This window comes from Trachypithecus francoisi, unplaced genomic scaffold, assembly GCF_009764315.1.
Source record: "Trachypithecus francoisi isolate TF-2019V2 unplaced genomic scaffold, Tfra_2.0 Lachesis_group2, whole genome shotgun sequence".
In the NCBI taxonomy this organism is placed as follows: Eukaryota; Metazoa; Chordata; class Mammalia; order Primates; family Cercopithecidae; genus Trachypithecus; species Trachypithecus francoisi.
The window spans coordinates 7,536,406-7,549,501 of NW_022681465.1; the positions used below are offsets into that span (position 1 = coordinate 7,536,406).

At 39.5% G+C, this 13,096-nt stretch overlaps 1 protein-coding gene across 3 annotated transcripts in view; it reads left to right on the top strand.

Annotated features, from left to right (window-relative positions):
* ADCY2 (adenylate cyclase 2) overlaps nucleotides 1-13,096 on the top strand; it is a 432,701-nt gene that overhangs the window by 369,193 nt on the left and 50,412 nt on the right. For all 3 annotated transcript variants that reach the window (XM_033178771.1, XM_033178769.1, XM_033178770.1), the window contains 2 exons: nucleotides 3,674-3,793; nucleotides 9,629-9,798. In XM_033178771.1, coding sequence (XP_033034662.1) covers nucleotides 3,674-3,793; nucleotides 9,629-9,798 — 290 coding nt within the window. The remainder of the gene's footprint in view (nucleotides 1-3,673; nucleotides 3,794-9,628; nucleotides 9,799-13,096) is intronic.

A 13,096-nucleotide genomic window follows, 5' to 3' on the forward strand; every position in this document is an offset into this window, starting at 1 on the left:
TCTGGTTAAAGGAGTATAGCTTTTCGTGTTTTTTCTCAGCACTTTTTTTTTCTGAACATGTTTTCCAGACTGAGGGAGCCCCATCCTCAAGTCGTATTTCTATTTCTTAGCTGTTGTTAACCCAGTGAGACTAATCCAGCCATCGGACTCATATTTCAGCAGGAATAACAGTTCTTTGTGTTGGCGGAGGTGGGGGGCTGTGGGAGCGCATATGCTCTAAGTCACTGGGAAGAACATTTAACTTGCTCTCAGAAAACTTCATCTGTTTAAAGTCCTAGCCTCATTCATGTCCTCATGTATACCACCTGTGATTTGTTTAAGTGTTCCCTTTGAGGCAGAGGAAGAGTGCTTTCATTTTCTTTCTTTGTTTTTTTTCTGTTTCTAATGTATTTTTAAATTGTGTATAATATATATAACATAAGATATATTATTGAACAATTTTTAAACATACCATTTAGTAACATTAAGTACATTTGCAGTGTTGTGCGACCATCGCCACCATCTATCTCCAGAGTGTTTTTCATTTTCCCAAACAGCAACTCTGTCTCCATGAAACCCTCACTCCCCATCCTCCCTCTCCCCAGCCCCAGGTCCCCATTGTGCTGCTTCCTATTTCTATGAATTGGCCTATTCCAGGGACCCCGTGTGAGTGGAGTCACACAATATCTGTCCCTCTGTGTCTGGCTCCTTGCCCCTGGCATTGTGCCCTCGGGTGTTCCTTTTCTTCTGGATGCCCCAGTCCCTTTGCAGCAGGTGAGCCTCGGTTTGCCCTGCGTTTTTCCAGCCAGTGGCAAGCAGCCCTTGTTAACTGCCTCTCTGTCATCGTCTGCCGTGACTCTGTACCTCAAAGGAGAGAGATGCGTTAGAAGTAACGTGTGACGGCTTGAGGCTGCCCTGACCTGCCTCTGCTGTTGACTGCGTGGATGGGCCGGTTCATCTCGAGGCTCCACGTCAATTTCCAGTCACTAATAGTTATTCCCAGCCTGCATTTTAATGACCCTTACAAGAGCCAGGGTCAACGGGAACAGTGTGTTCAGAGAACTGGCTTTTTAAGTCTCATTACTCATTGGTATTGAATGCCAAAATGTCCAAGTCAGTTTTATTTCCAGTGAATTGTGTGATTTTAACGGGATATCTGAAACACTCGATGTTTACCCATGTGATACCAACACCTCAATAAAAAGTGGAGGAAAACAATGGGTGGTCCATGTTTGTTTCATATGTAGTGTTTTTTCCGTCTTAGTCTCCAGCTGGCTGTTGAGAATCTCATATGAGCGGCCGAATGTGCTGCCATTTTATTCCTGATGTTTTGAGAATGTCATCACTTGATTCCTCACAGCATTTTGCAATTTCTTCTGAGAAATTTCCAAGAAATTTATTATAAGTAAAGAGTATATAAATCTGTGAGCCACCCAGGCAAGGAGTTAGCCATAGTTAACTAGTAGTCTAGTCAGGTTGACTTGTAATTCCAACCAAATGACAAACACAATGATGTTATCAGGCATAAAACAATACTAAAGCACCTGTTCACAGTTTAATGTGATTTGAAAAATGTAATTATGATGCGTTTTAAATTGCCTGAGAAATGTAAAATTGTAAGTAAACTAAAAATATACAGTGTTCCTTAGCATTTTATTTAGGAAGTTTTGTTCAGAATGATGACATCATTGTCCCAATTATGACAAAGTATGTAGAAAATTAAATTGGGTCCAGAGAAGAGCTCCCTAAATCGTTATGATGCTAAAAATATTTTCAGTGGAGAAAGTTGGGGTAGTTTTACCTGGAAGGAATGTGGGCAAGGGATTGGTAACTCTCTTGAGTGTTTGACTGGCTACAATTAGGGAATGATATGAATTTCTTACTTTAAAATGCAAAGAAGACAAAGGAAGGGAAGTTGATTCAAAATTGTAGTATGATTTTAGAAAGAATGAAGAGTTTCTTGAATTTACAGGGAGTTGATATTAATAACTACTAGAAAGACGTAGCAGAAGTGGATTAGGAAACGTGTGGTGATTGGAGTTGTCTCTTGTTCTTCAAGTTCACCCATCATATTTATTGCAAAACCTCCTTGCAAGACACATTTTTCACAAAGTAAACTACTCATTTATTGTATGTCAAGAATGCAACACTTCATTTTACCTAGTTTTTTGCCCATATGGTGATATAATCAAGAAGTTTTTGTTAATTATTTTAAGATCCTTGGCACTTAAGACTAGTAACCCATCAAGCTAAACAATCTCCTTTCTTTGCCATTTGTTGATTTTTTTAATATTTAAATCAATTGAATTTTTGGTCTATCAGATCTAAATCTAAATCTGTACCCTTTTGGAGCCTGATGTTTGCCAAGCAATTATTCCATTCTTTTTTTTTCTAATCCCTGATATAATTTTTTCCAAAATATTAGCACATTTGTAGTTCATCCAGGGATGTGACAATTTTTACAAGTTCTTTTATCATACATAAAGAAATCTACTGTATTTCTTTGATGCTTAAATCAGCATTTTGCCAAATTTAATCAAATTATATAATGGGCAGAAATACTGTATCTCATATCTCTATAGACTATGAGAGGAATGTTCCCAAGAGTAGACTAAATAAATGTCTTCTTATCTATCCAAATTAATTAGTTTAGGTATTTGACAAGAACTATGCGGTCCAAGGAAATAACTCAATAGAAACAAACAAAAGCAACCATAGAAACTATAAGGAAGTTTCACTTTTTAAACCTTGCATATGTCTGGTTAACCCTATGCAGAAAACACAAGTTGTTCAATAGGTGTATAGATGAGATTAATTTCTTTCAGTAAAAGGAATGGGCTGAAGTCATGATTCTCTGGTTTGTTTCCAGAACATTCCTCTGACCCTTAGTCACATGACAGAAAAGTGGCTGATCCTTGGGTATTTAGTCTGGGTGCAGCTTCTGTAGGACAGAGAGCGAGCAAGCGAGAGAGGATGAGAGAGAGAGAGACAAATTTCTCCTGCCTTGCTAACAGGTTGATGCTGTCCTTCTGATGCTTATATTGGTGACCATTACATAAGAGCTAATTATTTTCTCAGCATTACCTTTCTGTTTTTTAGTAAAAATCCCCTTTCCAGCAGTCCTGAGAACATCTGTCCTTTTAAATTTTTCACCCCTTACGATCTGAGTTGCCAAGCACTCACAAATAATAGATACAAATGTCGAGGCTGGCGATTGCATTTTGCCCATAAAATTAATTTTCATTCTAAACATCAAAAATTCATAGGACTGTATTGACTCATTTAATGTTTGAGCCAAGATGGCAAAGGTACTAGGGGAAAAAAACATTCTGAAGGCTCTGATTTGATGGTAGAGAGTTGAATGTATACATGGTGATACCGGCTTCAAAGGCAATATCGGTTTCAAATGTAATTCTAACCACTCCCTCTGCCCAGTGCTTTGTGTACTTTTAATTTACTGTTTGATAGAGGTGCCTCTAATTTCTTTAATGTGAATTTTGAAGTTCTGGAATTCTCTATTGAATGTATAGAACAATAAATGGTTAATTACTTATTCAATAGAAATTCCCAAGTCCACATGAGCAATCTTGTTTACTGTGCATAAGGAACACAGAATTCATAAAGTTAGTACCCACCTGCTAGTTATTTCATCTAATTTGCACTAATTCATTGAAAACAAACCTTCTCTTTGCAGTTTTTCCTGAGTGACTCAGAGGAAACAATCCCTCCAACTGCCAATGCAACAAACACAAGCTTTTCAGCCTCAAATAATCAGGCGGCGATTCTGCGTGCGCAAAATTTATTTTTCCTCCCGGTAAGAACATTGCAATTATGACTGCATTGGTGGCTCTCCTGTATGCTAGTAGTCTGGATTAACATATATCCTTTTTAAGTTTCAGATGTGTTCTAGACTTTGCATTTCCTCTCTGGTATCAATCCCTGAGTGGTCCTGAATTTACAAATGTCAGCCTCTGCTAGAAGTCCGGGCCCTTGGGAACTGCTAAACTTACATCTGAAAAACTTACAATGTTATTGTGATGCTTTCACCGGTAATATTTGCCTTCTTCTCTTAACCACTACAGCACTTCTAGCATATTTCCTACCATATGGCATTCAATTATAAGGCACCATGTTTCTGGGTTTCTCACTTAGAGACATTGCCAATTGCTCCAGTGAATTAATGTTATCCCCCTTAAAGCTGTGATAAAACTACCCACATCTCATTTTCTTCCCTCTTCTTTGGCAGCATACGTTGCCCAGTGATTCTGTTCCCCAGTAATTCTCGCTAACCGACTCATCTTAACCAGTATCACAAAGGACCTAGGTTGAAACTTCAAAACGTATTAACACATTAGTCTTCCAAGTGGAGAGTTAAGTCAGTTATTTACTGCTTAACAACTTTGTTCTTCCATACATCGTTTGTGAAAAAAAAAAAGTGTTGATACTCTCCTTTTCACTTTCTGAATAATTATCTGGAAGTAGTGCAGATTGTGCTTGTTTAGTTTCTGTCTCAAATAATCGGTTTTGAGAATGGTAAGTGAACTATTTTGGGGACTGAAATTGATAATTTAATATGTATGCTTTCAAAATTCCCTACCAAAATTTTTAAGTCCGTTAGCTATGGCAATAAAGTGGATTTATTTTCCTATTCCTCCTTCTCTGATTTTCTTCCTTGATATTTTGCTCTGTTCTTTTTTCCCTTCCCATCATTTCACTTCTTGGGAAGCTCACAGCTCCATGCACAGATAGAAGTGGCTTCTGGTGTTCTTTCCTGAAGGCTTCTGAGGCCTTGACTACGTCATGGGCAAGATGGCCCAGGTGCAAAAGCAGTGTCCCCATGGGCTTGGGAAGAGGGGGTGGGATAGGTTCATCCCTTACCCAGGAGATCCTACCCTTCAAATGAGGTGTTATCATAAACTCCAGTGAGGACTAGGTGTTGACTTCTCTATTTAGTTATGTGAAAAGTGAAAAGCTGGAGTCATCGTGAGAGTCTGTTGAATGTAGTCTGACTGTGGGCTATTTGTGGGCCATTTGGAGCCCTCTTTTTTAGAGAAATGTTTAAATTAATGGTGTGGCCTGCCTCTTCCTCCTCGATCCAATGGTGTTGGCATTCGTATGATCCACAGGCTGGATGCTGGGAAGAGAGCGCACTGACCAAGCAGTCCCCCTTTCGCATTCACGTGGCACTTTAAGTTTAAAATTTTAACATGAAGATGTTTTTTGACAGGAAAAAAAAATGTATAGCTGCAATATTTTTTTAAATCTCTCCTTCCACTGTGTTTGAGCCAAACAACTCGCCACACTTGGCATCACTAAAAGAATAAGGAAATCATTATGAATTTCATTTAGGTAAATCTGTATAATATCTTATTTGCAGTCAAAGAAAATGATTAAAAACTGAAAGTGGGGAAAGGCAACATTTACTCAGTCTTAAAAAGATTCTGAAAAAGCACACAATAGGTTCTCTAAAATCTAAGTGGGATTTAGTAAACAGCTACTATCTTTCCAGTAATGAGGCCTTGAAGATCCTGGCCAGCGTTGCCAGGGAAGCCCCAGGTCTGCATGGACTGGCTGCACAGAAACCGCATTGTGAACTCACGGGTTTAGCAGTCCCCAGTGAGCCTGGAGACATCCTGGCTTCCTCCCTAAAGGATCCCAGGGAACAGCAGAAAGGCCGTTTTGTGGGTGTGTGCCACACAGGCGTCATTTCTCTCAAACCCCATGTTATGTGATGCCTGAAGTTGCCCAGCAAGCTGAGAAGCATGCCCAGTTCACTGCTGGTGCTGGTATAAAGTGATATAACTCTTCTAAGTGGTAATTTCAATACTTATCAAAAAGCACAAGACAGACACACTTTTTACCCTGTAATACTAATTTTGAAAATTAATTTTAAAAGTGAAAAAGTTTATCAAACACGTGTTCGTGCATGTGTTTATATAACATCAACAAAAAGAAAGCAAAAGAAAGAAAACAACCTAAAAATTTGAAAATGCAAATTTTAAAATAAATTTTATTGTAACACAGGATAAGGTTATACTTAACTACCATATAAGACATTGTAAAAAAAAAAATTAATGACATATAAATGCATATTCATAATAAATTATTCATTGAAAAGTATGGTTTTAAAAAATACAGAACAGTATGATCTTAATTTTTTAAAACAATACTGCCAATAATAAGTAGAAAGAAAAAGACTGGAAACACATATACAAATAATGAATAGTGGCTAAAGTGGATATTGGGGATTATCAGAGACCCTTATTTTTATAGATATCCTTTTGTATATTTCCCAGTCTTTAACGTCTGCTATATTGTTTCTGTAGCAGGAAAACATAGGCCTTTCAAAATACCAAAATTAGCCATAAAGGATCTTTGCAGTGTAAGTTGTATGTACCACAGCAGGCACTTGGTATGCATTGCGTCATTTCACCCAAAAATGACCCTGGTGAAGTAGGTATTATTGGGGTTCTTGTTTTGCAGGTGAAGAAGCTAAGACCCAGATACTTTAGTGTTAATAAATTACTCCCGATAGCAATGGCTGTTACCTTTCTGTAAAATACAAGTTGGTTTGAATGATTATGTCAAAACTGGTAAACATTACTAGCAATCAGGTTACCAGTAAGTACACTCCAATAGAAGTCAGTTCAGAATCCTACTGCCAGAACCGCTGACCATCTGGAGCCTTCCCTGGTCGGCTAAACCGTGGAGCCAGGACAGGCTCCCAGCCTGGCATCTTGCACTGTTCTCTCCCACACGTCCCTGGATGGCTATTTGCAGGTTCCCAACCTACCTTTTTATGCCAGATCACCTCTTGCACAGCCTCCAAGCATTCTAGAAGGCCATTTTACAGAAATGGACTAAAAGTATACTTCCCATTAACATACGTATTTTAGTAGATGTTCCTGAAATGTGAAAATAAAAAATGTAAAGCCTAAGAATGAATTTTGAAATGTGGAACTTAGCATATTTTATAGGTGTTGATACATAGTTCAAAGGTTCAAACTGTGAGAACCTTTAAAATTTTACCCCAGGTCCCCACACACCAAACAATCCACATATACCCCTTGAGACATACACACCCTCTTATAAGTGGTTCCTTATTCTGTTCTCTCATTCGATTAAGTTGAACTGGTTGATAATTTTCATTATAACAGTGGTTTTCAAGCATAATTTTAGAAACAGAGCTCTTTCAAAAACCAAAACTTAGAAAAGACTTTAGTGTGTAGTAATAATAGCAGAATTTCCAAGCTTCTTATGGACTAGGCTGTTCTAAACTCTTCTGTTACTCAATCCTCATGAGACTTCTCCAAGATGGGTGTTATCATCATCTTTACTTTGAGTGACTCGTGGAGGACACAGGATTGCCTTGTTAAGGTCAGCTGCTTTGGGGAATCCGATGGGACAGGATCCCTGAGTAAGAGCCTTGCGCCTGCCAGTTCCTGGGGCAATTTCCCTGGTTTTAAGGAGCAGTTTTAAAATACTCAAGACTATTGATTAAAGGGCTACTAGGTTATTAATGAGGGCTTCTCAAATTCTTTGTGAAGGCCCTTTTTTCATTTTGCTTTGTTTTGTGTTTTTAATTTCTAATCTATGACAGACTAATGCTTTTGAAAAATGTAATGGTGAATTAACAGCAAAATGAACTAAAAAGGAAGCCATATGGAATGCAAGCTCATATTTCATTATATTCATCAGAAACAAGCTTACTCTGCCAAGTTTCTATCCACATTCTGTACCTGTCTTGCAGAACTCACTGCTGTACTTCGAGTGGTCTTGTTCTAAGCAACATAGAGCATTAATGTACCTTGTATCAGAGTCCTCAGACCTACCCTAAAGTAGATACTTAGTAACTTCTCTAAGGTGACAAGGGCAGAACTCTGCAGAAATAAGGTCTCCTTTCAGAGGACATGCTACACCTCTCCTCCCTTTCAGATACTGCCTGTCCACCTGTTCACAGCTCTGTTGATTCTATCATTTTACTACGTTAACCCACATGGTCTCTTCTTTTCCTTTTCCTGTTCTCTGTGGTGGGAAGCCATGAGAGGCAGAAGAGTGGAGACCTGACATCAGGCAGTTGCAGCTAAGAAACTGTGCTTACCACACTCAGTGTTCCTTAAAATGCTGCCACCTGAAATGAAGAGTGGCCTTCACATTCCCATGCAAAGAAAGACTTTAACTCTCTGAAGAGTGACCTAGTTGGTGTGTAATCCAGTGTGAGGTATTGGTCTTCCTTTTGAAGCCACAGTGCCAGGTCGAAGTCCTTACTAATGGGATTTCTACTCATTCCTGCTTGGCTGCCTTCACTCAAGTGTGCCTCTTACAAAGAGAAAACCTGCCATATGATCACTGCAAGCTGCTATTTCCAACTTTCCTTTCTTCCACAGGAACAGGAGTGTTGAGTTAATGTCAGTAGCCTTCCACATAGCTTAATGTAGATGGCTTTAGCTGGGGAAATCAAAGGCAGAGCTCAAATGACAAAAGTAAGCAGCTCTTACCTGGCTTACTCAATGTGATGAAATTAAAATCGAGTAATTTAAAAGCTGGGCTATTTTAAAACACAAGGTTTAAAAAAATCAATAAGATCTATGTGTTATTAAAAGTCTTAATTTTTTTTTTTTTGAGTGTTGTCTCTGTTCTAGGCATGCTGAGATAGTAACACAAACCTTTTTCACAGAAACCCCATGATGTAGCAAATAAAGCCTTTCTGAAGATGGCACCTGTTTCCCTGCAGCGAGTCCTTCCTGGCGTGCAGGACTCTGGGCTCTGTGCATTACTCTTTTATCTCTGTTGTTTTCAATGACCTACAAGGAGAATATGATTACCCTCATTTTACAGTGTCATGCAGACACTGTGATACAAGCAAGTTAGGTCACTGGCTGCAGATAAGTGAGCTAATGAGCTAGTGAAGAGTTGAATTCAGAGCTATCCAAAGCCTATCTGAACGGTGCCTGCAGTGGTAAATGGTGAGGAAATGGTTCACCTGGGGCAGGCCTGCCTGCAGCTTGCTCTGCCCTAAGATGGACGATACCAGCTCGCTGGCTCCCACTTGGTTCTTCCACTTTCTTCTGGTGCCTGTCGAACTCCCGGGGGATTCATGACTCACCCTGGTCAAGGCTTTTGATTTAAATCCTTCTGTTTTAAATAGGCCCCTCTGACACCCAATTTCTCTTTTAATAAAATGGCTGGGCTTCCTTATGCTTTTAACAGTTGTCTGTAATGATTTATATTATCTTAATGAATTAAAAAATTGAAAGGCCAAAAAAGATTCTATAGACTTTAACTTACATTTAAGGAATGTATAGGAGGCCACAATGTTTTCATTTTCAAGAAATAAATAACATTGGCTTATAATGATGTGTCTTCCATGTCACTTTTTTTACAATTTTATTCCTAAAAGGTGGCAATATACATACTTATTTTTATTTATCATGCAAGGTTGGGTCAGAAAGCTTTGGATGATTTTTTTTTTTCTGAATTTAATGTATCCAGGCATTTACCCCTGGATCAAAGATAAGAAACAGGCCTCTGTTTTCATAGCCGGCTTATATATTGACCCAGTGAGATGGGCGGTGGCCCCGATTGTAATTGTTTCCGCATTTCTTAGAAGAGACCCTAAGGATTTGTCTGTTGGCCTCCCCTGTTTCAGTACTTTATCTACAGCTGTATTCTGGGCCTGATATCCTGTTCTGTGTTCCTGCGGGTGAACTACGAGCTGAAGATGTTGATCATGATGGTGGCGTTGGTGGGCTACAACACCATCCTACTCCACACCCACGCCCACGTCCTGGGCGACTACAGCCAGGTCTTGTTTGAGAGGTGAGCTGCTGCCTCTTCCTTCTCTTACTTTAGTTCTTTCCTAGCATGTGGATAGCGTGAGTGTGTATCGAGTAAATGCAAGTTAGCGATGTCATTGTCATTGATAAATCATTCTTAGAAAATTTCTTTGAAGTGATGCCTCAGAAAGATGATATGTGTTTTTGTTGTAGATTACATCTGATTATGTATTCTCAAACACACATAGAAGATTTGAAGTGGTTTCTAGAGAAGAACTGTGTTATAACCTGTACTATGTTGATAAAAGTAATCTAAGACTGTCCACCTCAGCACTATTGATATTTTGGACTAAATAATTCTCTGTGGGGGGCATTGTCCTGTGTGTAGTAAGTAGGGTGTTTAGTGACATCCCTCGCCTCTACCCACTGAATGCCAGTCACGCCCCAAGTCATGACAACTGGAAATGTCTCTAGAAATTGCCAAGTGTCCTCAGGAAGGCAAAAAGGCCCTCAGTTCAAAGCAAGATATTGAAAAAATAAGTAGCTGTATTCACAATTTACAGTGTTATATTTCTCACTAGAGATTTTCTAAAATACTGTTATGGGGAAGAGGAACTATCAATCCTGAAAATTCTTTGTTCTATGGAGAAATTGACTTCCAAGAAAATATATGATTGCTTTAGGTCTTTCAACTGTAAGGCTAGATGCAGCAAGAATGATTCTACCGGGTGCACTCACTCAGGTTTATAACCTGTTTCCTGTTACCGAATTACTTCCATATATGAATATATACGGAAGCTTATAATGAATATTTGTTTGAAAAACATTGTTTTAATCGTTATGATACTCTCCACATCACATCTCAAAAACAAAACATTTTATAACAAGCGTTAGGTTTATTTCTGAACCCACCAGATGTCAAAGTATTTTCTAGGAGGACTTTGCACTGTCCTCCATCCTATTTCTATATTTATTTTAAAATAATATAAATGCCTTAAATATTTGCACTGATTTATTACTCCAGAAAGTTGTTTTGTGTTGATAGTACATGGCCACCTATTTCTCCACTGGAGACCTGGTGTTAGGAATGGCAGTCATCACACTGTGTAGACACTTCTTAGCAATAAGAACCTTTGCAGAAGATGCAACCCATTCTTTTCACCTAATTTAATTTTTGTCATCCTCCACACAATGAAACTCTACTATCTGTAATCAAGCTTAAGGCAGTGGAGTTGCAAAAATGTATAATTATATTTATGATTCCTTAGCCAAAATGAGAATGGAAGTTAATTTTCCAATAAATTCTCAAAATTGCCAACTAAACATGCTTTACTACTGCTCTGCTGTATCCAGAAAGCCTGTGTTGTATTCCTAAATAAATGTAGCATTATAGATTTTCATACGCAGCTGATAACCCTACTAAATTTCCCTTTATTAAATTTAAATCACCTGAATATTTTACACATCCGAAGCAAAAGAAGAATTCAGATTACCAAGTTCCTGGTGTGGAGAGAATTGCTTCTGGGGACCTCAGTGAGGCGCTTGAGGAAACAGGCAATCTCTGAGTAGAACCCCCGCAGCAGGAGAGTAGTTACCAGGTTGAAGAAAAGGAGTATTACCTTTAGATCACATTCACTGTATTAAAGCTCTTTTGTGCTTGCAGCTCGGTTGTCTTTGCAATGACCTTGAAGCTAGGGAGACTGACTTGAGAAACCTCGGCGACTTGCCTTCACTTCCATCAGTAAAGCTAGCACCCTCCTTGGGAGCACGCGCCTGTCTCTCACTTCCTATTTTTTTAAAAAAATTTTGTGGTTACATAATAGGTATACATATTTATGGGGTACATGAGATATTTTCATACGTCTTGCAATGTGAAATCATCGCATCATGGAGAATAAGATATCCATCCCCTCAAGCATTTATCCTTTGTGTTTCAAATAATCCAATTACACTTTTTACTTATTTATTTATCTGGGGCAGAATTTTGCTCTGTCGCTCAGACTGGAGTGCAGTGGCACAATCTCGGCTCACTGCAACCTCTGCCTCCTGGGTTCAAGCCATTATCCTGCCTCAGCCTCTCTAGTAGCTGGGATTACAGGTGCCTGCCACCATGCCCGGCTACTTTTTTACATATTTTTTTTTTAGTAGAGACAGGGTTTCATCATGTTGGCCAGGCTGGTTTCAAACTCCTGGCCTCAAGTGATCTATCCACCTCAGCCTCCCAAAGTGTTGGGATCACAGGCATGAGCCACCGCGCCCAGCCTTCGTTATTTTCAAATGTACAATTAAGTTATTGTTGACTGTAGTCGCCTTGTTGTGCTATGAAATAGTAGGTCTTACTCATTATTTTTTCCCACTTCCTAATTTTGATCAGAAGTTCTGGCACTTCTTGACCTGATCCCTGAACAGGCTGCACAATATTCTCAGAAGCATCTTCTATGGAAAGATGAGTCTTACTGATGTAATAGCAGAAAAGCATAATACCTCAAAATCAATGAATATTCTATGATGTGCACTTAAAACTAACTCCCACTCTTAAAGTGGGAGTTTAGAAGCCCCCCAATTTCTCCAGCCTCATTGCCTGTTTTACATAACCCTGTGACTTGTGCCAGAGGTAAAACCAACCAATGTCAATGTTTTCCTTCTCTTTTCTGAGATCCAAGAACTTTTCCCCATCAAATAATTGACATCAGTTTTCTCATCCTTTGCCTTGCGTATTGATGCAGACACACACTTCCCAATATGAAAGTGAGATCCTTTAAAAAACAAAACAAAACTGTAGTGTGGTGCCTTGAGAGTGAACATCACTTAATCCCAAAGCCACAGGTGTTCCTGAAGGCGGGAGCTGGCTCGCAGGATGACCAGGCAGCACTGCCTTTTCTGATTGAGTCCGTCTGTGCCATTGAAGTCATAGCATTCAGTCCTATCCCTTTGGTGACCTGTCTCTGGGCACCACATTCTTGCCTTCTCTGTCCTGCTCTGGTCTTCTTTCTGGGACCCTTGCTTGACTATGGCAAGTCAGTGTCCTTGCTGTCCACCGAGGCCCCTAGACCTGCTCCTCATTGGCCTTGAGTGCTCCAATGACACTGTGATGGTTAATGTTAGGTGTCAACTTGATTGGATTGAAGGATGCCTAGATGGCTGATAAAGTATTGTTTCTGGGTGTGTGTGCAAGGGTGTTGCCAGAGGAGACTGACATTTGAGTTGGTGGACTGGGAGAGGAAGACCCACCCTCAGTGTGGTGGGCACCACCCAATCGGCTGCCAGCGCAGCCAGAACAAAGCAGGCGAAAGAAGGTGGGATAAGCTGGCTTGCTGGGTCTTCTGATTTCCATCTTTCTC